This window comes from Aquarana catesbeiana, linkage group LG13 (genome assembly GCF_042186555.1).
Source record: "Aquarana catesbeiana isolate 2022-GZ linkage group LG13, ASM4218655v1, whole genome shotgun sequence".
NCBI lineage: Eukaryota > Metazoa > Chordata > Amphibia > Anura > Ranidae > Aquarana > Aquarana catesbeiana.
Window position 1 is genome coordinate 75779928 of NC_133336.1, and position 26623 is coordinate 75806550.

The window sequence follows — 26623 nt, forward strand, 5'->3', positions numbered from 1 at the left end:
CTTTTATAACTCTTAACAGTATTCTTTAAAGAAGAGCTCTCATGAGCATTAAAAAAATGAAAGTGATATTAAAGTCTTTTTTTTTTTTGTTAAAAATAACAAACATGTAATACCTGCTCTATGTAGTGGTTTTGCACAGAACAGCCTAGATCCTTCTCTTCTTGGGTCCCTCTTCGGTGCTCCTGGTCCCTCCCTCCTGTTGAGTGCCCCCACAGCAAGCAGCTTGCTATGGGGGCACCCGAGCATTCAGACACGGAGCCGTGGCCCGGCCCTGCCTCCTCTCTCTCCTCATTGGCTCACTGACTTTGATTGACAGCAGTGGGAGCCAATGGCACCACGCTGCCGTCTCAGCCAAAGAGGAGGGAGAGTCCCGCTGAGCTGAGACACTCCTGCAACATCTCTGGATCAAGATGGGCTCAGGTACGTATTAGGGGGGCTTTGTATCTTAATGCATAGATGCTTTAAGATAAAAAAAAACTTCCACCTTTACAACCACTTTAAAACCAAGTCCATACATTAACATCAAATATCTGTATTGGACTGTCCAATGAATTGGTATTGAAATGTGAAGAATATCTCTACTTTATTCCTAATTTTTTAGCTTCTCTGCTCCTCCCCTGATAGAAGACCCATTTGTAGGTATTACCTTGAGCTCAGTTGCCACATTTCCTTGCTCAGTGAGCATGCATAGGGGAGAAGAGTGTTGGCTAGAAGGGACCCAACTAGTTTCCATGTTGCATTACCTCTGTCTTTTGCTAGGATGCAAGCGGCTGGGTCACCAGTGTCCTATCAACCAATGAAGTTGTGCTTCCTGGCCACCAGCATAGCCCCCCACCTTGGGCAAGCACATGGAGCCAGAGACCATCATCCTCAATCAAGAATCATAAGTTATTTATTTTTCTCCTTGCTAATTGCTTGGTCAGACAGCTGTAGGGGGAGGTACTGACAACCACACTAGCACAGCTTGGAGAACACGTAGAAAGATGGGACAAATTGCTACATGTGCCTTGTACCCTGAAAGACCAAAGCTACCAAAATAAGTTGGAGAGACTTCTTCAAGTTTCATCTCAGACGGGCCATAGATGCATTGGTTGCAGGAGAGAAAATTGCTCGATTACCCTATCAACAGTCAGTGTTGATGGGGGAATCCCTCCCACAAAGCTATTATGTTCTCCCTGCTGGGAGAACATGGTGATTATAGCTGTTGGCAACAATCGCATGCCAAAAATCTGACATGCTGGTTGTACCCAAGTTGATCGATGGATCAACTTTGGTATAATCGGCCTGCCCATAAATGGTTTGAATCTCAGCCCGTCCCTGCCCTGTCTAGATACGAACCATCTGTGGCCAGCTTAAGCCTGCAGTCAGTTATCAAATTTAGTAGGGTTGTCCCGATACCGATACTAGTATCGGTATCGGCACAGATACCGAGCATTTGCCCAAGTACTTGTACTCGGGCAAATGCTCCCGATGCTTCACCCGATACCTGGAAGTCAGCTGTGATCGGCGCGTGGGGGAGTTACAAGATTCTCCCCCAGCGGCTTTCAGCTGCTTTAGTGACATACAGCAGTGATCGGTCACCGCTGACTGTCACTGCATCCTCCTCCATGCCCCCTCCGTTCCTCTGTGTCTCTCCGCTGTCCCCCCCGTTCCGCTCTCCTTTTCTGTCCCCCTCCGCTGTCCCCTCCGTTCCCCTCTCCTTTTCTGTCCCCCTCCGCTGTCCCCTCCATTCTGCTGGTTCTCCGCTGTCCCCTCCATTCTGTTCTCCTTCTCTGTCCCCTCCGTTCTCCCCCTCCGTTCCGCCGTCCTCATCCTCCTTCCTTTGTGTATGGACAGAGTCAGCTGACTCTGTCCATTCACATAACTGAAACATTGTAATCTCCTGTGATTACGATGTGTCAGTTTATGAATGGAGAGGAGCCGCTGTCTTCTCTCCATTCATTCTCAGTGCAGCTGAGGCTGCAGAGAAAGAGACTGGGGAATCTCTATCCTCTGTCTCTTTCTCTGTCTCAAGGGGGAGATATCAGAGGTCTGTTAAGACCCCTGATATCTCACCAAAGCCCCCCAACAGGGCTGATTAAAAAAAAAAAAAAAACACATATTGCAATAAAGAATAAAAAACAATTATTGTAAAAAATAAAAATTGTAAATTAAAAAAAAAAAAACACACACACATACACCGTTCACCCCCTCCCCCCCCCCCCCCCCCCAAAAAAAAAAGCACTGTTAAAAAAAAAAAAACACTGTCACGTGACATTAAAAAAAAGTATCGGTATTCGGTGAGTACTTGAAAAAAGTATCGGTACTTGTACTCGGTCCTAAAAAAGTGGTATCGGGACAACCCTAAAATTTAGTTCCAACAAAAAAAAATAGGGTAGCATTATCAAAACCGATTTTGTCTAGTATGTTTTCAAAATTCCTCATTTGCAGAGTTTACAGAAAATCTTCTTCTTCCACTTTACAGTTTATGTGCCTGTTTGACTTGATCGTGTAAGTGCCTGTCATTTACATACAACATCTTTCAATACTGCAATCATTCCCAAATAAGCACTCAAAACCCTTTGAGCCTCATGGTTTTACTAAGTAGAGTTATTTCCTCATAGCCACCAATATGATTTAGCCTTCCAGGACAGATCTGATGGTGATTGGTGGCTGGTAAAGAACGTGTTGATATGTTAGGCCCTCTTGTGTTTTGGTAGCATTGAACAGCTGATGAGTTTGCACTGTTAATATTGGTTAAGAGCGCTGATTTGAGCTGTTTCTTTATCCTTCTGTTTTGTTTAGGGAAAACAATTGGATTCCGGTTTACAGGTCATGGGTACAATCTAACAGTGCCTCAAGGGCGAGAAGCCAAACTGAACTGTAGCCTGCTTGGTATGGAGGAACCAGAGATCCAGTGGTTTAAGGATGGTATTCCGGTGCAGAGTGCTGATCAGTTGTACATTCCAAAGAATGAAGATCATTGGACCAGCTTCCTCAGGTGATGTATCTTGTCCAGACTGGGTTACAGTTAATAATGTCTGTTGTCTTATTTGGCATACAGAGACCTTGGCAAGTTTACCATATATAGACACTCCTTTATCCACACTGAGATCAGTATGCAGATCCTCTGACTTGGCATGCTTAGTATATTTTTCTTAACTTGGAATAGAAAATCATGTATTAAAAATTGTCCCATATTGTATTTAATACATGTAGTGGGCCCATTTGGATTGTTTAAGGACCTTTCAGTGATATTTCTAAAAGTATAATGCAGTCAAACCGACATTTCTACTTCCTTCCCGTCCTAGGGACACCTGACAGACGAGAGATTCCCTCAAATTTTTGAACTTTGGAAAACCATTTCGACTGATATCACCCACTGTTTGCTGCTATTGATGACCCTAGTGGTACAGAGATTTACTGACAATTCATCAAAACTTTCCAAAATCGGTCTGTCCAATCTTCATATAAGATTGACTACCTAATGTCAATGTAATTTGAAATTGTAAATGTAAATTCCAGTCCATGTCAAAACAAGTGATATATATTCCAAATAGCATAAAAAAAAGGATGACGGAAGGAAGAATATGAATTAAGGAATCCTGTAGCCAGAGGTCAGAGATTAGATAAATTGCGTTCCCTCCACAGTAGAGGCCAACCACCACCAAGCCAGATAAGGTGCATTTCTACCAGAACAATGGGACCCTCTGTCAGGAAGGTCAAACACACTTTGGGGTTACAAGGGTAGTGTGCATATTCCAGCAAGGCTCACAGATACAGTAGAGGTGTCCTCTCCCAATGCGACCGCCAATAGGACCACAAACTCCCACGACGTAATGCAACTGAATAAAAACACTATATATGAGCTGATATTTATTAAAAAAGGAGTAACACTCACAAAATCAGATGAGAGATGTGCATAAAAACACATCCAGGCAGGTAAAATGGCGTCTGCCTGAACTTCTGGGTAGCGAGATGTCCACATCATCGATTGCTTTGACATGGACTGGAATTTGAGACTTTATTTAATATTGAGCACAATTTGTTGCATTTAAAATGGCATCCGCCTAAACTTCCAGGTAGCGCGATGACATGGACATGTAACTCAGGGTGGAGTTACATGTCAATGTCATCGCGCTACCCGGAAGTTTAGCCGGATGCCATTTTCCCTGCCTGGATGTGTTTTTATGCGTATCTCTCATCTGATTTTGTGAGCATTACTCCTTTTTTAATAAATATCAGCTCGCAAGGTTTTACACTATATAGTGTTTTTATTCCTTTGCATTACGCTGTGGGAGTTCGTGATCTTATTGGCGGTCGCATTGGGAGATGACACCACTACTGGATCTGTGAGCCTTGCTGGAATATGCACATTACCCTTGTAACCCCAAAGCGTGTTTGACCTTCCTGACAGGGGGTCCTATTGTTCTGGTAAGAATACACCTTATCTGGCTTGGTGGTGGTTGGCCTCTACGGTAGAGGGAACATGATTTATCTCATCTCTGGCCCCTGGCTACAGGACTATAGATCACAAGAATATAGATCACTTATTTTGACACAGACTGGAATTTGAGACTTTATTTAATATTGAGCACAATTCGTTTTTTTTATGTCACTTTAATAGCGCAACACTTTAAAGCAGGGGTCCACCTATCTATCGTTTTTTTTTTTTTTGAGTTCATTCACAAACTTTTCTTCTCAGCACTACATACTCACATATTCTGTGTAATATGTCCGCCTGTGTCAGATTTTGTCGGAAAGAATAACTTATATTATTCACTGCAGGCGGTTTCCATCTTCATTGTGGGCATTTGAAGCCCACAAGCATTTATTTCCTGGATGTGGTGAATGCTGTGCTCCCAGCATTCACCGCTCGTTCCCGCACATGCTCAGTGGCATCCTGGGAAGCCTGAGACTAGCTCCCAGGAGTCTGGGAGAGGCTAGAAACACGCCTACTCCCACGGGAGGAGAACCAGGAAGTGCAAAGAAGAATAGAAAAATAAAAGGTAATTACGGCGATTAAAATTTTTTTAAATGGCATGTCAGCATCTAGGCAAGGAAAATACATACAGATATTGTTCAAAATTTGGGTGGAACCCCGCTTTAATTTTTCTTTGGTTGTGATAAATATCTCACAGTTGTGTTTGCAGCTTACCATTCATGTTGACACAGGCACAGTAGTATTTCTGTTTTTTATTTTTTTTTTATATATAGATAAATGTGATAGCAACGGCAATATATATTTTTTTTTGATAAACATAATTTCTAATTTAAAATATATATTTACTGAAACTACCTTGTAGTATTTATTTAGGGGATGTGTGCCTATTTTAACCTGTGTTTATTACAGTTATATAGCTAGTAGGTGATATTAACCAATTAGGGATTTAGCAGATGCCTCCTATGCCCCCAGAGTCCATCCCTGCTGAGCATCAACCCTTCTATGCAGCTGTCAGCTTGACAGTAGAGGTCCTGATCTTTGTAGCAGCGCTGCAGTTAGCAGCTCTTTAAGCACTGATCAGCAGAAACAAGTGTTTCAGCTGCAAAGCTAAACAGAGTTTAACACATTGTAGTTAGCGGCTGCTGTCTAAGGTTGATGACACACAGGTGACTATGCCACTAGCGATCCCACTGCTGCCAATCTGTCAAAATGGGCACAGGCAGGATTGCTAGGAGGCTGCCTGTTTTGTCCCTGTGGAGTAGCTTCATCTTTAGCTAAGACAGTGAGATGTGGCTCCTATCACTAGTGATCAAGATTTAGCAGCGTTCAGGCCAGCGACAGAGCAACATCTTGCTGCCTCTGTTTCAAATGTAGCAATTCCATAGGGACACTCGGGCAGCCTTTTTAGTGATCCTGACGCTGGCAATTTGTTGCTAGTGACAGAATCATTTGTGTCATTGGCCATAAGCAAATCATTACAGTGTGTACATTTTTTACACAGGAAGAGTTGCTGAAGCAAACCTAAAGGGCTTTCCTAATTAACACCTTATTATCTCTAACTAGACTTAAAGGAGACTATGGTCAAAGCACTTAGCTCTACACTCCTGTGACCCAGATTTAGCCAACATCGACTGACATCACAAAACCAGTCTAGGCTCTAAAAGGATCCCAATAATAATGTCAGGATCTGACCGGCAGCAGGCTCAACTTCTCAGCGCGCTGCTGAGAGCCTGATGAGCCAGCTGCTCCTACACCCTCCACAGCCAGACACTGTGATTGCTGGAGGGACAGAGCAGAGAGCTGGTTACTGACAGTCATCGGCTGACTGAAGACCAAGAACTGAGCAATCAGTGCTCTTTGATTGCTCAGTTCTTGGTGTAGAAGGCAGAAGGGGACAAAGCTGCCACACCAGACCAATGCTACATTCACATAGGTGAGTGCCTCCCACTTAAACTTAATTTTTTCTTTTGAAGAATATATTTTAAAAAAGCATACCATTCTTGCATTGGTGTTTTTTGTGCTTTCATTCATTGAGGTTAGTTTTTTGTAGACACTACGGTTAAAAAAAAAAAAAACCCTTCGGGCTCATGCACACAAGACGTTTTTACAGCTGCTGTTAGGGGCGTCTGAAGTTTTTTTTTTTTGTTTAGACGCTTTTGCCGTTTTTAGGTGTTTTTACATTATAAGGGAGTGTTTTTATTGTAAAAACGCCCAAAACCGCTAATGGCAAAAAAGCGCATAAACACTAGTCAAAAAAGCGACTAAAAGTGTGTTTTTATAGCTGCTTTTTCGTGGCAACTGCGCTGGTGTTTTTTATACGTCTTGTGTGCATGAGCCCTAAATGTCATATGTAAGTAACTTTGCCATGCTTTGTACTAGAAACCTAACTTATATTTAAAAAAGTATTCCCTTTATACTAAATCTAGTAGTTTTTAACCTCCCTGGCGGTATGATTATTTCGGATTTTAGGCGCTGAAAGCGGTACAATTATTTTGCATGGAAATTTGGCGTTTTATATTGTAGGTCTGTAAATCTTAACAATAACACACTTAAATCTGTCCAAACCAGAGTCTAGTAGATATCCCGGGTATGATAAAGTTTGAAACACAAAAACATAAATTATAATATAATAAATAAAAATAAATAATTAAAAAAAAAAAAAAAAAAATAGTAATAAAATAAATTTCCCCACAATTCACTATCGCTCAATTCTGCAAGTGTTCTAATTTACTATCGCTGTTTTCTAGCTGGTCTAAAGCCACTTTTGACGTAAAGGGACACTTTTTGGTTGCTATGGACAATCTCCAGTTTCCAGGCAGAAAGAACAGTATATATCATGTAAAACTGCATGCAGGGCATGGGCCAAAGCACTGGGGACAAAAGGGATGTGAAATCATTTCATACAGTACTGTAATCTGTAAGATTACAGTACTGTATGTGTTATGATTTTTACTTTTTTTTTAATTTGCCACCAGGCTCCGCCCCGTGTGTCGCGCCTCTCGCAGGGAACGGAGCCTGGCACGGAGAGGCTTCAGAGGAGGACGGAGTCCTCGGACACTGCGGGTGACATCGCAGGATCCCGGGGACAAGGTAAGTAAAGCCGCCCCAGGATCCTGCAATGCGATCCCGAGTGTGGCTCGGGGTTACCGCTAATGGTACTGAATTTTAACCCCGAGCCACACTCGGGAATACCGCCAGGGAGGCTACAATGATCACTGACCAGATAAGAGAAGTATTTTTTTAGCGTTTTATTTTAAGAGGAAATTCACTCTCTCAATCAACACTATTTTTAATCCATATACTTGCTTGTATTTGCAAATAGATAGGAAAGTATATCATATTTTCCTGTCTTAAACTTTTTTTTCCAGTTAATTCCTGGTTTTGTGGCCTAGGCAAATTATGTCATACATCGCAGGAGTTTTCAGGAGGGGTTTTCTCAGCTAAGCACACCCTCCTGCCTGTATGTCTGAGCAATGGGCAGATGGATTCCAGGAAATAAATGCTACATGAATCCTCTGCCCTTACTCATGATGACCACAGCCAGAAATGCCAGGGGGTGTTTTTCAAAGTGACTTTTCGACAAAATAAAGCATGGAGACATGGATGGATGGGGGAGTTTGTTTTAAATATTAAAAATTAAGTAAATGGTGTTTATGGTTTGTGGTGCTCAGATGCAATGTAGTTCTGCTTTAATTTGCCTTAATTATATTTTTTTTCCCCTTGAAAGACAGTCCCACCAAAAGAAAGCCCTCCTTTCTAAAACGTTTGTTCCATATGTCTTTTCAAATTTATTCCCAAAATGTGAAAATGTATCTGAAACAAGTGAAAACTAGTTAAAGTAAAATGCAGCTTTTCGTAAGGTTGTATTCCTCCATGGCATGGGGTTCCTTTTTTTGGTGTTAAACACTTTTGGCGAACATTAACTCATTTGTCTTTGCAGCTTGAAAAATGTTGAGCATCCGGATGCTGGAAGATACTGGTGCGAAGCTGAACATAAAGGAATGAAAGCTGTGTCCGATAGCTTCTGGATCACGGTGGAGGGTAGGTCACTCCTGTGGTAATTCTTCATGCAACCAATACTTTTGTGAATTTCTCCTGCTGACTGGATTCTACTGTTTCTGATTACAATCTTTTATGTTTTTAATTGGCTTTAGGTGTCCCATATTTCACCATGGAACCAAAAGATATGGCTGTTTTACCCAACACGCCCTTCAACATTACATGTGCAGCTGTTGGACCACCTGGGCCGCTGACCATTTTGTGGTTTGTGAGAGGGTCTACTGCTGGGGAGACACCAGATAGCTCACCATCAGTCCTGTTTATACCAGGTACCTGCGTTCATCTGTAGCTGGAGGTGAAATTTGCATCTGCAATTTTGCTCTCTGCAGAGGCAGCCGGGGATGGGAAGGATATATACATTTCCTTTAAAGGGTCACTCAACTCTGCTTTCATGAGAAAAAAATAGCAAATAAAAAAATAATAATATAGCAATTACAATTGCTACATAAGTCATATTGCAAATGAATGTTATTAAAAACTATCTTTCCTTTTCAATCTACAGCGTTGTAATATGGCGACCTGGAGGCGTTCTGTACAAAGGTGGTGCATGGGACGCCCCCCTGAAATGTAATTTTTCTTGTGTGATTGGCTTACTGATTTTTCCCAGAAGTATGCACTAAGATATAAGGATATAAGTCAGATTTTGGTCATCCAATGCAACAAAAATTTACGGTAATTTTTGGTGAGATACTCCCAAAGGTATATCACCTGTAAAGGCATGCAGATCATGCCACTTTCCTCCTGAGAGTCCTGCAAGTGCAGCAGCTGACTGATAATTATGAAGCCACTCCCATTCACATTCACTTTGCAGATGGGCACAGACAAACAAACAGTTATTTCTTCAGAATAAGAAAAGGCAGTAATCTGCAAAAAAGTTTGTTAAAATCCTTGCACAATACATAGATTACCCAGAGGGAATGTTTTTTTTCTCGGTTGAGCAAGCCATAGATTATGCAATTTTCTTTCCTTCAACTATGTGTTGAAGGAAAGAAAGTCGCTTGGTTCCACCATCAACATAGTCAGTGTTGATGACGAAATCCCTCCCGGTGCGCTATTGTATTCTGGCAGCGGGAGGTTTCCTTGCCTTCAGAATACAATAGCTACCACCAGTGATCGCATAAGAAAAACCCAACAGGCTGGTTGTACTAAGGTCAAATGATAGATTGATTGCAGTACAACTTGCCTGCCCATAGGTGGATCAAAATATTTATCTGTCTATGGCCAGCCTTTCTCTTTAACCACTTGAGGTCCGGGCCATAGCCGAATGACGGCTACAGCGCGGACCTCAATCTCCGGGAGGACGTCATATGACGTCCTCCCCTATGCACGCGCACCGCGCGCACCCTGCAGGGCGCGCGGTGTGCGCGCTGTGATCACCGAGTCACAGAGACTCGGATGATCACAGATCCGAGTAAGGGGCCGGTCCCGGCCCCTTACCATGTGATCAGCTGTCAGCCAATGACAGCTGGTCACATGATGTAAACAAAAGCTCGGTGATCGGTTTCGTTTTCTCCTCACGCTGACAGCGTGAGGAGGAAAAAAAAGCCGATCACCGGCTCATGTCAAAGGGACATCGGTCCCGAAGAGGAAGGAGGCACAGATGCCTCATCTGTGCCTCCAAGTGCCATCTGCCAGTGCCCACAGTGCCCACAAGTGCCACCTATTAAAACCCACAAGTGCCACCTATTAAAACCCACAAGTGCCACCTATTAAAGCCCACAAGTGCCACCTATCAATGCCCACAAGTGCCACCTATTAGTGCCACCTAGCAGTGCTGCCATCAGTCAGTGCCCAATCAGTGCCCAACACTGCCACCCATCAGTGCCCATAACCGCCACCCATCAGTGCCCATCACTGCCACCTATCGGTGCCCATCAGTGCCGCCCCATCAGCGTACATCAACGAAGGAGAAAAATTAACTGTTTGCAAAAATTGATAACAAAATATTAAAAAAAATATAATTTTTTTTCAAAAATTCTGTCTTTTAAAATTTTTTTAACAAAAAATAAAAACCGTAGAGGTGATCAAATACCATCAAAAGAAAGCTCTATTTGTGGGAAAAAAATGATAAAAATTTCATTTGGGTACCGTGTTGTATGACCGCGCAATTGTCATTCAAAGTGCGACAGCGCTGAAAGCTGAAAATTGGTCTGGACAGGAGGGGGGTTTAAGTGCCCAGTAAGCAAGTGGTTAAAGAGACCCTGTCACCCATTTAAAAAATTGCAGGGAAAAGCAAAGAAACATCAAGCAAATACTGGCAGCGTTTTTTTTGTTTTTTTTTTTTGGGGTGGTGGGTTATTATTATTATTATTAAAGTGGAACTAAAGGGTGATCACTTACCTGTCCAACAGTCCCTTGTTGGTGCCAAAATGTTTGAATACATGCCGGTCTTTTGGCCATTTCATTAGCCGGCGGGGGGTGACCTCAATCCTGCGCAGGACCTAGTCATCTCGGCACTGTAAACTAAGCTGCACATGCAAAGCTCAGTTCACAGCACTGGAGAAGACAGTGGGCAGGCAGTCAGGTAGGAGCATTTTATTGCAGAAGAGACAGTACATGTCTCTTCTGCAATAAAATCCTGCCTGCTCGCTGTTTCTTACAGCGGAAGTGCGGTTCTGCTTTAACTTCCAATGTACCTTTAAACTTGCTAAAATATCTGACTACTTCAGGAAAAGTCAGATTCCTTCCCTGCCACTCCCTACATGACAGCTGCTGGGGATTAGTGAAGGGGAATACTGTAGAATGTCACTTAATTGACAGCTCAGAGTCTGCTGTGGATGGCACCAGGGCCCAATCACTGTTGGGGGGCCCAAAGCAGCTGCCAATTGAGCCCATGCTGCTGCCTGCTGGAGTCCCGCCACTTGTCACTACTGTCAGTTATAGATACAGAGAAGGGCTGCTTCTTTATTTACAAGTGACAGCGCTCCTCTGTCAGCGGTTGCTCCGATCCCTGTCCTCTCTACACATCTCTATATGAGAGCAGAGGAGTGAGAGCGAGGAGAGAGGGGGCAGGGAATGTACACAGGCAGAAGAAGCTCCTCGTGAAGCAGCCTGCACAGACAGACGTCCTTTTAGTTTAGTTGATCTTCTGTAGCTACACTCTGACTGTGAGGTTTTCTAGATGCTAGGAGAGGCTTTGGGGAGGGAGAAAATCTCTGCACTGTAGTGGGGGGGACAGGGGGTGAGCTCTGAACTGTTATCTGGGGAGAGAGCTTTCTACTTAGGGGGATGGAGAACTTGGATGTACACAGCCCTCAGCCCTGCACTCCATACAAAGTTTACCCCTCAACCACGCATTCCATATGTAGCGCACCCCTCAAACCCACATTCCATCCGTAGCGCACTCCTCAATCCCGCATTCCATACGTAGTGCACCCCTCAACCCAGAATTCCATCCATAGCGCACCCCTCAATCCCGCATTCCATATGTAGCGCACCCATCAAACCCGCATTCCATATGTAGCGCACCCATCAAACCCGCATTACATATGTAGCGCACCCATCAAACCCGCATTCCATATGTAGCGCACCCCTCAAACCCGCATTCCATACATAGCACATTCCATATGTAGCGCACCCCTAACCCCTCATTACATACGCAGCGCACCCCTCAAGCTCGCATTCCATATGTAGTGCACCCCTTAATACCAAATTCCATATGTAGCGCACCCCTCAACCCAGCGGTAAGGATTTTCAGTAACCTCTAGCAACCAATCAGCAAGCAGAAATAATGTGTTTTAGCTTCTAGAAACCATACAGTGAGTGGCAATGATATGGCAATGATATGCTGCAAGCTCTGGCAACCAATCGCAATTGCTGCCTGATCTGCTGCAGTAAACTGATTTCGAGTCTAGCTGCTATTTAATGTATGTCTCAGAATTGAGAAAATGTTTGCCCAGGGTCCAATCAGTATTAAAGATGGCCCTGGATGGCACACATGGTACCCAATAGCAGTCTTGGAACTATTGAATTTCTATACAAGGGAGGCAATGCAGGTAAATACAAAAAAAATAAATAAATGTATCCTGTGCTACCTCTTCACAAATGTCACAAATAGTAAAAATGTGTTCCCACACCTACAGTGTATATATAGAAATAATATTAAAGTGACACTGCGGCACCTACCTAATAAACAGCTGATATAAATTGGAAAGTATAAACACCAATAAAAATATGTGATAAACTTCACAATATCGTGATGACAAATTAATTACCTTAAATAAATAAGACTTAAAAGTACAATAAATGTGCAAAATATCAATAAATGTGCAAAATATCATCATTCCACTATCTTCTATTGCATATACTCTGTAAATGTGTACATATACAAACGATTATCAATTGCACCAGTGCATAAATGTGAATAAACTTCTCTTAAATAGATTCAAAGTCTCTCAATGAAAAACATAAACATCCAGTAAATTCTTAACTTCTCAAAAGGATCTTCTTACATGTACGTGTGGTATTAATTATATCAAACAGTGATTCCCACCACCGTTTACTCCTACGTTCACCTCAAATGGTGGATCCGCAAAATGCCAGGTCAGGTATCGCTTTCCCCTCTTAGGGGCTGCCTTGTGGTTCCACTCAGTTAGGGTCCCTCTTGAAAATCTCCTCTTATATGCATATATGTGATGATCACATATATTTGGATGTATGGTATGGCCCTTTAAAAGTAATACGTCCTTCAATGGACTCGCATAACAGAGGTGATGTCAGGTTAGGTACTCACCGAGACCAAGATGCAGAGAGCGGTTCACTCTTGCGACTAAGCGCACTCCACCCCCTGGAGATGGTACAGAGGGCGAATTGCATGAAGAGGCACAAGCTACCAGCAGGCTGGGCAGATCTTGCGTGAAGGTCAGCGATGAGCCGGGTAGCTGTGCAGGTAGGTGTTGGACCTAGCGGGTCAGCAGGAGAACAAAGTCCAGGACAGACTGGGAGCCGAGATTCAAGGCTGGGAGGAAATCCGGGAGCAGGCTGAGGGTCAAACACAGAAGACAACAGCAAGTTCCAGAAACAGGCAGAGGGTCAGGATACTGGAGTCTGAAGACAAATCCGGGTCACAGGCAGAGGGAAAGGCAGCAGAAGGCAAATCCGGGTACAGGCTAAGGGTCAAACACCAGAGGTAAACAAGTCCATTAAACAAGCCAAAGGTCAAGATCCAGGAGAGAGTCAGAGTAGGTCAAGGCAATCCAGGTCACAACAGGTAATCGATCAGCAGGAAACAGGAACAAAATCACAGGGAAGCTGAGAGACAAACCAGCAATTTGCTAAACAGCAACGCAGCTTTTATAGGCAGGCAAAGGATTCACGTTATGCGTGCACTAGTGCGCATGCGCGCGCGCCGTTCAGCTGAAGTTATAGTGGTTTTGCTATTTTGCACATTTATTGTACGTTTAAGTTTATTTATGTCATGTAATTAATTTTTCATCATGATATTGTTAAGTTTATCACATATATTTATTGGTTTAAACTTTTGCATATATCAGCTGTTTATTAGATAGACACAGCAGTACAGGTAAATAATATGCATTGAATGCATACATAACCTTATGATAAGATTGTTCCTCAAATTAATGGTCTGGTCACAGGATCTCTTTAAGAAGCAGCATTTAAGAAACAGGACTCTTTATTAGATAAAGTCAATGATGGTCTCATTTAATACACTGTGTTGATAGTTCTTAGGAAATAATCTAGATTATTTCCCAAGAATTGTCAGAGACGTCTTGTGTAATGTATTATTTGCAAGGTGAGTAACAACAACCTGTTTTACCTGTGTTTTAGCCTTTCTTCTACTTATTCTGTACAAATCCTTTCTGAAAATTCTTTTAGTGGCTGTGTAGTTTGTGTACAAAACGTTCCATTAACTTCTTGAACTAATTTTTGTATGTACAGTGGGTATAGAAAAGAATCAACCCCCCCTCTTTAAATCCTTTAAAATAATCACATTTTGTTGCTTTGCAGCCTGAAATGAAGACAGACACAGATTTTGTTATCCAGCTGTATTTACAACTTATAACATCCAACTGAAAGATAAAACATCAACATGTCAGAAAAAAAAAATGTCAAAAACGAGAATCACATAGAGTTGGAAAAAGGATCACCCCCTTATGTCAGTATTTTGTTGAACCACCTTCTGCTTTAATTACTCTTTAGAGTCTTTAGTCTGTTGAGATATGTCTCTACTAACTTTGCACATCTAGACTTTGCAATATGTGCCCGCTCTTCTTTACAGAACTGCTCAAGTTCAGTTAAATTTGATGGTGACTGTTTGTGGACTGCAGTCTTTAAGTCATTCCAGAGATTTTCAATGGGGTTTAAGTCTGGGCTCTGATTAGGCCATACAAAGACATTCACCTTTTTTCTCCTTCAACCACTGTGTGGTCATTTTTGCTGTGTGCTTTGCCAGAAAGATGTCTATGGGGAGAAGGTATAACTTCCAACATGACAATGACCCAGAGGGCAGCAGATTTTCCTCAAGAATTTGATGGTATTTTGGCCCATCCATTTTTTTCCTCTATCCTGACAAGTGCTCCAGTCCCTGCTGCAGAGAAACGCCCCCATAACAGGATATTACCACCTCCATGCTTTACTGTAGGAATGGTGTTATTTGGATGGTGAGCTGTGTTGGATTCCTGCCAGACATATCCTTTGGCGTTGAGTCCAAATAATTCAATTTTAGTCTCATCTGACCATAACACCTTTGAGATTAAAATTAAATGATATGTCTGGTGGAAATCCAATACAGCTCACCCAAATAACACCATTCCTACAGTAAAGCATGGAGGTGGTAATGTCCTGTTATGGGGTGTTTCTTTGCAGCAGGGACTGGAGCACTTGTCAGGATAGAAGAGACATGGATGGGTGATCCTTTTTTCCAACTCCGTGATTCTTTTTTTGAATTTTTTTTTTCTGACATGCTGGTGTTATATCTATCACTTGGGTATTAAAAGTTGCACTAGTAAATACAGCTGGATAAAACAAAAACTGTGTCTGTCTTCATTTAAGGCTTCAAAGCAACAAAATGTGATTATTTTAGAGGGGGGGGGGTGATTCTTTTCTTTACCCATTGTATATAGAGTATATTTGTATATTTGTCATTGAGATCATCTATCACATTAAGGGACCAATAGGGAGGCTTGAAGTGTGGTGGCCAGAATGAGTTGAGACATTTGACATCTGTGCATCATATGGCCATTGAACATGTTTTTCTTATTGATCAGCTCATAGACACACAGGCTAAATGTATGTATTTATATCACTGTGTGAATCAGACACCCTTCCCCTCTCATATCTTGGAGGCACAATAGCTTAAACAGTGCAAACCCGCTGGTAGACTCCTCCCCTTTTGAATTTTCTTAGATCTGCTGACTTGGAGTAGCTGCCTAAGATGACAGTCAGGCAGGTTTTCTTTCATTTTCAATTAAAAGAACCACAGATACAAAGAGGCCAGCAGTATCAGGATTTCCTGTAGACATGAGACCTTCCCAAAACAGTCAGATATGCGCTCTCTTGTCTAAGGGGACCCTAAGGTCTGTTTTTCCTCATATCCTACAGCAACAGACACAATGAAAATTATTCCACAGCTCAGGCAGCTGTACAATTTAGCACACTTAGCTTTGTTCTCCTTTTAGAACATATAAGAAAATTGCCCTCTGAAATTACTGTTTGTGATCAGATGGGGTGATGATCCCCCATCTTTCATGTCTGTAAATGGAGCCAGCTGGCCACTGTTGGGGGAAACTATTGATTGGACACAACAGTGTTGTAGGAACACAACAGTGTCATATTAACTCCAGATAACTTTTGTTCCATCATGATAACTTCGTTCTGGCCTTAGTACCATAGGTGGAAGGAAAGAAAATTGCTCAATTTCAATGCCTCCGGAGGTGCTTTTGTAGTCCACCAGCAGAGGGCGTGGGAAGCAATCCCAGCCAGCAGAATACATTGGTACTGCTAGCGGTTATAGCCACTGGCAGTAACCGTATGTAGAAAAGTTGTACCTAAGTAACCTGGGTACAGTTAGACTGCCCATAGATGGTTTGAATCTCGTCCGGTCCCTGCTGAACCTGCCAAGATTCGATCCATCTATGGCCAGTTTTATTTTTATTTTCTCTTTTTCTTTTCCTTGACATAGGTCTGTAAAGATGGTAGAAATAACCTTTCAATTTTATGGAGTATTCCTAGTCAGATCATACTTGTATGTTTGCTGCTTTAATCTTTTTTGCTTGATATGGCTGACAACAATCAACATGAAAATAGATGGCACAGAGCACTTCACAGCACATTAAAGATAAAGCAAACCAACTACGTCTAAGCCATGCGTGTTACATAGATATGCTTGATGGCGAGCTAAGACTTGTGCTGTGTTAATTGTCAGTGGCAGCACAACAGGTTCAGGCAGTAAAGGAATTCACCTGATGTGCCTGTTCAGTTCTAATCAACAGCAGAATTTTTTTTAAAGCATCAGCAATGTAACAATACAGGTTTTATGTCTTTTTGAAAAAAACATTTTACTAATAAAAACAGATTGGTGTACAAATTTCAACAGCTTTAAGGAAGTGCCTGCATTTTAGTGACTAATCTTTGGTATTGGCCCCCAGTTTAAATACATAGTGGAATAAAAGAATCCTAGGGGGGTAGCTGGAAATGTGGAGGCATCTGAAGTTTCTAGTTAAGGGGTCTCAAACTTATTAAGTAAAGGGACAGTTTTATTCAGGCTTTGGGGGTTAGATTATGGCCAGTAGGAGTAGAAAATTCCCTGGGAAAATTGTGATTAAACAATGCCACGTGGTCAGTGAGAGAAAAAATGCCGGTGGTCAGTTGAGAGGAATAGAAGTGGATACTTCCCAAATGTTGGTGTCTATGGAAGGAATACTGCCCCAAAGTTGGCATCAGTGGGAAGACCAGTGCCCCATCATTAGTGTTGGTGAAAGGAATATTGTCCATCAGTGGCATGGTACTCTGTTATTGGTGTCAGTTGGAGAAATAGTACCCCAACATTGTTGTCTGTGGTAGAAATGGTACCCCATCATTGGTTTAAGAAGGAGGAATAGTGTCCCATCATTGTTGTTGGTAGGAGGACCTGTGCCTCATCAATTGTGTTGGTGGGAGGAATTGTGCTCCATCATGGGTATCGGTGGGAGAATTGTGCCCTGTTGCTGATGTTAGTGCCTGATCATTGGTGTCCCTGGAAGTACTAAGGCCTCAAGACCAGTTAAATGCATGTAGAAATCTGCAGTTTTGGGGTCATTTTTTTAGCTCGACACTAGAAAGGCATGGTCCACCATTCAAGTTTAGTCTATGAAAAGAAGCAGGAATGATGCAATTGACAGCAGTACATTTTAACACAAGAAAAAAATGGACCTGACATTTTTTTGCAACATACCACTGGTGTAATGCAGTATGGGCGCAATGCTGTAACATGGTGAAATGCACGACTTATCGCAATCCAAAAATCTAAATGAGTCCCTAATGTAACACTGGCATCTGGTAATAAACTAACATGGCCCTAAGTTGTTCTCTTGCCAGGGGCCATATTTGGCCATAATCCAGCTCTGCCTGTGATATTCATGTCAGAAAAGCTATTGTGCTTTAGCACGAGTGTAAGCAAATGTTACAGAATTTATTTTGCTAGGCAAATTTAGCAGCCAAATTTAGATCGCTGCATTTTTATGGGTTTTAAGGGAAAGATTTCTTTGATTTTTAGTTGTTTGTGGATGTGATCATAATCTTATTAGCATATATAATAAAATCAGTGGTGGCCCGTCCATAGAGGGCGCATGCGCACCAGACTATCGATTCCATTGCGGGGTGGGTGTTTTTTTTGAATCACCTGATTAGAGCCATAGGCTCTAATAGGCTTCAAAAAAGGGTGGGCTCAGAGCGTAGAGCATTGCGCTCCGAGCCCACCCAGTTGTGTGACATTAGCAAATAAATGTTTGCTATTTTCACACTAAAGTTGCTCCCCGCCAATCAGGAGGCGGGCCGTTAGACCTGTTTCCCAATTGGCCAAAACATAAGGTGATCCTATTGGATGCCTAGTGCTTTGGCAGAAGAGGATACACACGATGGAGGAAGCTTGAGGAGTGGACACTGGAGCCGCCGCTGTCCGCATTTCAGGAGAGGACACCACAGCCCAGCCACACGAGCGGGTAAGTGCCTGGGGGGGGGGTTGCTGGCAGTGCCGCGCCGCCCAGCAGGGGGACGGGGTACCGAGCCACAGGGGGGGTGTTTGCTGTCCCCCCCAAAAGAAGAACCCACCAGCCGCCACTGAATAAAACCCTTGTGTGTGTATTTGGTTTTAATTTTTTTGTTTATAGCATATTATGTACATGATTGCAACCATATGTAATTGTATGCTTTTTGGGCCTAGGTTCTAACCCTTGCAGTGGTAATCTATTAACGCCTGCAAGCAGAAGTTGGAAGACTCCAGATTGGGCGGGCCACTATTCAATAATGGTTCTTTGTAGAGTGACATTATATAAGCACTGACATACTAAATCTGAACTCCAGCTAAATATGCAGTTAAAAATGCATATTTCTATCCATCCAGTTTTGAGATTTACACAGCTCTTCCACACAGACCTATCTGGAAGGGAAGGAGACTGTATATTTTTTATTACTGCAGTTTATTGACCCCTACAAGTCTTGTCTTTTTCCCCTCCCCAGCTTGTGATGGACAATGAAATAAGAAGCATCAGATTGTTCTCTCTCCCTTATAACATACCCATTGTTAGCACATCAACACTGCAGCACAACTGATTTGCTCCTAGTACTGCTTATTCCTCTCCCAGTCTGTGTTCTACTGTACAGAGACTACAAGAGGCTGCATTTAAAAAAAAGATGTATTATTGAGTTAATTATATATCTTTTAAATGCCTGGAACTCTGGTTAAAGTGAACCTTTCATGAATTTAGCTGCAGGGAGATACCATATGGGTTATGCTTTAGTGAATCGACTCAATTAATTTTCTTAGAGCAATCATTCAGCCTGGATTCTGATAGCCACCCAAAGAAATTAACTCTGGTGTATTTACAGCAAAAAGTAACGTAAAGTTTTACCCTGTAAAGTTTAAATATTAATCAAAAAAGGACACTTATTGAAAAGAAGAAAATGAGCACATGGGGCAATAACTGCTATTTGTGCTTGTTTTCTTTGAGCCATTGAGCCCAAGGCTCAAAAATGCTATAGTTTTCCCTCAACGATGTACATACAATTTACTACAAATAATATTTCTCTGCAGGAATTCGAGAAACCACAGTCTTCTCTTGTGAAGCTCACAACTCAAAGGGGTTATCATCATCAAGGACTGCCATTGTACATGTCAAAGGTAAAAGCTCTCTATATATTTGTACAGCTCTTTTGTATAATATGGTCTTTGCATGCCCTTTTAACAGACTACTGCTTGAAGCACAATATAGCATTTCACCACTGGATGACACAGCAGGGGAAATATGGAAATAGAACTCCAGTTCCAGAAAATATTGAGGGGAAATTTATATTTGTGGCTAGGAAGCGTGTACACAGGTGATTGCAGAAACTCACATTTTAAAGGAATAAAAGTGGACCGTCATTTTGTGAAGGCTGACCAACAAACCGCATGATCCCAACCCTCAGCCGAAGGTCTAATGTGGAGCTTTTTGTCCAAAGATGTAGTGTGATGCTACAATGGAAAATATGGGTTACTTTTGGGTTTCTTTGCTGGGCAGATCTCTTCTTCTCAATGAAAAAAGTCTAAAAAAGGTGCTAACCATACCTACGCATCTCCTGTCCATTGGGTAGTCACACAACGACAGTTGGTCCAGCTTGGTGGGGAATAACATTCTATAGCCATCCTTAACCAGTAGGTCTTTCTCGATCCCAAGAGAATTGATCAACAGTTGACCTATAAAAGGTCTGCTTAGTATTGTTAACACTTATTAAAGGATCACTAAGAATAATGAATTCAGCTAACAGGAATCACTATATGCATTCCTTTTTTTTTTCCATTTTTTTTTTTTTTGTATTCTTCCTAACATTTACATGGAAGGCCAAGCTGTCCAGCAAGAATGTCCGAGACCATGGGCTATAACAACTCCAGGGGTCGTAGACTTTTTTTTTTTTTTTAATGATTTAAACCAGTGGTCTCCAAACTGTGGCCTTAACGTGCCTTTATCTGGCCCTTGGGGCACTTCTCCTCCCACTGACACCAACAATGGAGCATAATTCTTGTTACGTCAACAACAGGAAACAGTTGTTTTTCCCATTAACACTAATGATGGGCCATTTTTCCTCCCACTGACACCAGTGATGGGGCATTATTTCTCCCATTGATACCAATGATGGGGCACTATTCCTCCCACTGACACCAATGATGGGGCACTATTCCTCCTCCTGACACCAATGATGGGGCACTATTTCTCACATTGACACCAATGATGGGGCATTATTCCTGCCACTGATACCAATGATAGGGGCCAATAAACTGGCCCTCTAGTTGGAAAGTGTGGAGACCCCTGATTTAAACCATAATAATAAAAATTGACCAGTGTAAGCACCCTTGGCAGTGTTAGTTTGTCCCAACCCCTGTCACTTTTGTTGGACTGTTTGATATGGACGTAGATGTACAGAAAATCTAAAAAAGGCATGTGAAATAAAAAACAAGATTCGGTAAATGAATTATCATTTTATGCATTAAAGCCTAACCCCAGCCATTGTTTTTTGTTATGGTTAGTGTGGGCCAGAGCTATCATTTCTGTCAGTGGTCCCTCTATGGGGATTTTTCTCTACCTCTTTTTTCTGTGATGCCTATACAAGAAATGATGGGTGCGGGAATCGTCAGGACAGGAAGATACAAACATAAAAAAGTTGTCATTAGTTTATCCCTTCCCCACTTTACTAAAGTGTTTTTAATTTGATCTGTGTTCCCATTTGTAGAAATTTGCCATCACATCCTGTTGACATCCTACAACCTATTGAAGTTGAAGTGTTACCAAACCCAGGACCCTGCATTCACTATAACACGGAAATGCAATAGTTTTAGTAAATATAAACTGCTAAATACCCTTTCTCATCAGCAGTATATAGCAGTCTTGTGACTTCTATCAGTGTCTGGTTATCCCCTGATTGTCCTATGAGACTGCAGGACCCCTGACCATCTGCCTGGACAATGCTGATCCTGTACTGATCACATGCACTCTCTAAAAGAAAAAAAAACTTTCTACACACCAAACTGAGCATGTGCAGCTTGCCCCAAGGCTCTGTTCTATCAGCAGAAGGTTTGGGGACTGTAGAGGAAGGGGAGGAACAGAGAAGACATAATCAAATAGCCTTTTTACACAATGCAGAGAATTAACCCCTTATGTTACACAGTGAGTATAACAAGCATGCTTTACTGCAGACAGACTGATTTTACTGTTGTGGGATTAGTAACACTGCTTTAGGGGTACAAGTAGCATTAAAAAGGTTATTAACCTTAAAACGATACTAAAGTCTTGTTTGTTATTTTTACCAAAAAAAAAAAATGTTATACTTGCCCCTGATCCTCCCCTTCTTGGGTCCCACTTTGGCGCCCCTGGCCCCTCCCTCCTGTTGAGTGCCCCCACAGCAAGCAGCTTGCCTTTAAGGGCACCCGAGCCGCAGCTCCCTGTGTCCATTCAGACACAGAGCCGCAGCCCCACCTCCCCTCTCTACTCATTGGCTCACTGACTTTGACAGCAGCGGAAGCCAGTGGCACCACGCTGCTGTCTCATCCAATGAGGAGGGAGAGTCCCAGGCAACCAAGTCTCTCATGCAACATCGCTGAATCGAGATGGGCTCAGGTAAGTATTAGGGGGGCTGAGGGGAGCTGCTTAACACAGGTTTTTATCTTCTGCCTTTACAACCACTTTAACCTTTCTAAACAAAATGAAATATAAAGGTTTGGCTGATGTTGGGCTTTTACAACTTGCAATTACCTGACTGCAAAATTTTTCACAATAGTGCTCCTTTAACTGCGATTTCTATCCTCCGATTGTTGAATAGTTCATGGTAATTTAGTTACACAAGGTACTCAAAGGACACAGTTGGGAGCAGAGTTATTTTTGCTGCTTCACACCTACTCAGCTAAAGCTGTTCATGGTACTTATAGAGTAATGAGAACAATATTTTTTTTTCAGAAAATGTACCAGTTTTTCTTACATTTTAATGCATTTATTATATGAACATCCTAGATAGAAATGGTACTAAGCACCATTCAGCAGTTGTGTGGCATTGCAGTTGGCTGGTTATTATTTAGGTGTTGCTCAGAAGAGCTGTACAGTGTTTATTTCCATCCTCATGTGTTGCTGCATGTTTTTCAGGCTATATTCCTCACTTGGTGTCAGTGGAGCTGTCATTCTCACGCAGCTCCAATGAGCATGCATACTTCTGCAGGCATATACAAGGACACATCACCTTTTTACAAATTTGGGCCTCTGAACACAGACGTAATAATTTACTGATGTTTAGCCAGGATGTTGCTGGCAAAGGCTGGTAGAAAGATCCTGAGTAAAAACATAAGGTATGTTCTGTAAAGACCTTGTGTATACGTGCATACAATTCTTCCTCCTCTTGCTTCTTCAATTTAGACATCTATACCGATCAGCCATTACTTTATGGCCACTGACAGGTTAAGTTAATAACACTGATTATTCCTTTCCAATGGCACATGAAAGTTGGTGAGATTTATTTGGCATCAAGTATACATGTTGTCCCTGAAGTTGATGTGTTTAAAGCAGAAGAAATGGGCATCACAGTGTGTTGTGTATGGGGCTGCGTAGCCACAGGTCAGTCAGTGTGCCCACGACCAGAGCCAGAAGTGCCTACAATGGGCACATCAGCTTCAGAACTGGACCACGGAGTAATGGAAAAAGGTGGCCTGGACTAATGAATCATCATATGGATGTCTGGGTGCATGTGCGCCGCTTACCTGCAGTAGGTAAAAAGTAAGCGGGCAAAGGCAGTGCGATGTTCTTGGCAATGGAAACCTTGGGTCCTGCCATTCATGTGGATATTATGACAGATCACCCACCTAAAATCTGTTGCTGGCCAAGTGCACCCCTTCATGGAAACGGTATTGGTGGCAGTGGCTTCTTTCAGCAGGTTAATGCGCGCCTGCCACACTGCAAAAATGGTTCAAGAATGGTTTGATGAACACAATAACAAGTTCCAGGAGTTGACTTCCCTTCAAATTCTCCAAATTTCAATCCAATTGAGCATCTGTGGGATGCAAAACAAAACCAAAGAAAATTCCCAGCTCAACTCGCCAACCAGTCTGCTACCAACCAAATTATCCTGTCTAACAGTTATTTTGTTAAGAACAGGAGTTTAGTTAGCACACATTTGTAAATACATGCATAAGCTGCAGAGCCGCTCCAAGGCACCACATCTGTGGGATGTGCTGGAAAAACAGGTCCGATCCATGGTAGCCTCACTTCGCAACTTACAGGGCTAAAAGTATCTGTTACTGACTGCTTGGTGCCAGAAACCACAGCATACTTTCTAGAGGCATCCATGTCTCGACAGGTCAGGGCTGTTTTGACAGCAAAAGGGGGCCTACTCAATATTATGTGAGTGGTCTCAAAGTTATGGCTGATCAGTGCATGCTCCTATCTCAATTTCTGTCCATAATTCTCATTATGGACTATAGTGTATGTCAAGGCAAAATCATATGCATTACATGCCTGCAATACATGCACATTTCTCCATGATTTATCACTTTAATGACCCTGCAGTTACAGACAAATACCTGTTGATATGATGCCCAGTTGTTTAATAAATTACTATATTCCTTCAACTGTCCTCTTCTCCACCTCATAGGGGCTATTTATTTTGTAGTCGTTGGCCAGTCCATCACCTTTACCCTCAGCCTCTTTAGCAAGGCAGTGGTTATCTTGGAGGTGTGTTTGGAATCATGTTGGAATACTGCCCTGCGGCTCAGTCCCTGAAGAGAGGGGATCATACTCTACTTCAGTAATGCACAGTACATGTTGGCTTTCATGGTTCCCTCAATGAACTGTAACTCCCCAGTGACGGCAGCACTCATGCAGCCCCAGACCATGACGATACCACCACCATGCTTGACTATAGGCAAGACACACTTGTCTTTGAACTCACCTGTTTGCCGCCACACACGCTTAACACTATCTGAACCAAATAAATGTATCTTTGTCTCATCAGACCACAGGACATGGTTCCAGTAATCCCTGTCCTTAGTCTGCTTGTCTTCAGAAAACTGTTTTGTGGGCTTTCTTGTGCATCATCTTTAGAAGAGGCTTCCTTCTGGGACGACAGCCATGCAGACCAATTTGATGCAGTGTGCTGTGTATGGTCTGATCACTGACAGGCTGACCTCCCACCCCTTCAACTTCTGCAGTAATCCTGGCAGCACTCATATGTCGATTTCCCAAAGACAACTCTGGATATGACACTGAGCACATGCACTCAACTTCTTTGGTCGACCATGGCGAGGCCTGTTCTGAGTGGAACCTGTCCTGTTAAACTGCTGTATGGTCTTGGCCACCATGCTGCAGCTCAGTTTCAGGAACTTGGCAATCTTCTTATAGACTAGGCCATCTTTATGTTGAGCAACAATTCTTTTTTTCAGATACTCAGAGTTCTTTGCCATTAAAGTGGTTGTAAACCCTGGTAAAAAAAAAAAAAAAACCCTGCAAGACAAAGGCATAATGAGCTAGTATGCATAGCATACTAGCTCATTATGAATTACTTACCTGAGAACAAAGCCCCCTGCAGCCATCCTCGTCTCCCCCTCCGGCCGGCGACATCTCTCCCGGGGGTTACTTTCGGGTATCACGGCTCCAGCACCGTGGCCGGAGCCGCGATGATGTCACTCCCGCGCATGCGCACGGGAGCCACTGATAACGGCACACAAAATGAAGCAACAGCACATACGTGCCATTGCTTCAGTTTGCCCCAGTGCGCATGTGCCAATGTCATCAGCACATGCAGGGGACAGGGGATATATCCTAAACCGTGCAGGTTTAGGAGATATCCTGGATAGCTACAGGTAAGCCTTATTATAGGCTTACCTGTAGCATAAAGTTGTTGCAATGAGTTTACAACAACTTTAAGGTGCCATGTTGAACTTACAGTGACCAGTATGAGAGAGTGAGAGCAATAACACCAAATTTAACACAACTGCTCCCCATTCACACCTGAGACCTTGTAACACTAATGAGTCACATGACATCGGGGAGGGAAAATGGCTAATTGGGCCCAATTTGGACATTTTCACTTAGGGGTGTACTCACATTTGTTGCCAGCAGTTTAGACATTAATGGCTGTGTGTTGAGTTATTTTGAGGGGACAGCAATTTCTCACTGTTATAAAAGCTGTACACTCACTAATTTACATTGTAGTAAAGTGTAATTTCTTCAGTGTTGTTATATGAAAAGATATAGTAAAATATTTACAAAAATGGGAGGGGTGTACTCACTTTTGTGAGATACTGTATATAACAAAATTCTTTTTATGGTATGTTTAAAAGACCAAAAAAGAGAACATAAGAGAAATTCATTGGGGTGTAAATGTTGGGGTTTACATACTCTTTAAGTATTTACATGGCTTCCCCAAGTGGAAGTTGCCTCTGCTGTACAATATCGCCCTTTTAAAATGTGGCTTTGATGTTGGTAGCCAACAAGGGGTTAAACACTGAAGAATAAGCAGAGGCTAGAAATAGTAGAATGATTTATGTAATGGCCTACAAGTAAATTTAGCTTTACATTGGCGGCAGTTTTATGTCTTGGAAATGAATTGCTTGTAGATTCAGAGTATGCTTTCTTTAATAAGCAGATCCTTAAGGCTGCATTCACACCTGAGCGTTTTCAGCTCATAAAACTCTCGTAAAACGCCCGAAAAAACGCCTGAAAAACACCCAACAAACAAAATTCCATTCATTTCAATGGCACCTGTTAACACATGAGCGTTTTATCACCTGAAGCAAAATGCCTGAAAAACGTCCTAAGCTCAAGAAAGAACATGAGCTTGTTTGGGGAAGATTATAGGCATTTTTCTGCCTTTTACGTTGGTGACCTGAACAAAAAAGCAGGAAAATCGTGGTAAAAAGCGCACCTTTGAAATGCTCAGGTGTGAATGCAGCCTAAGTGAATAACCCTTCCC

The 26623-nt window shown here is 42.4% G+C and overlaps 1 protein-coding gene across 1 annotated transcript in view; it reads left to right on the plus strand.

The window, feature by feature from the left end:
• The window catches only part of TYRO3 (TYRO3 protein tyrosine kinase), a 334891-nt gene that overhangs the window by 90433 nt on the left and 217835 nt on the right, over nucleotides 1-26623 (plus strand). The window contains exons 2-5 of the mRNA XM_073608643.1: nucleotides 2785-2980; nucleotides 8364-8464; nucleotides 8578-8751; nucleotides 19731-19817. Of these exons, the coding sequence (XP_073464744.1) occupies nucleotides 2785-2980; nucleotides 8364-8464; nucleotides 8578-8751; nucleotides 19731-19817 (558 nt within the window). The remainder of the gene's footprint in view (nucleotides 1-2784; nucleotides 2981-8363; nucleotides 8465-8577; nucleotides 8752-19730; nucleotides 19818-26623) is intronic.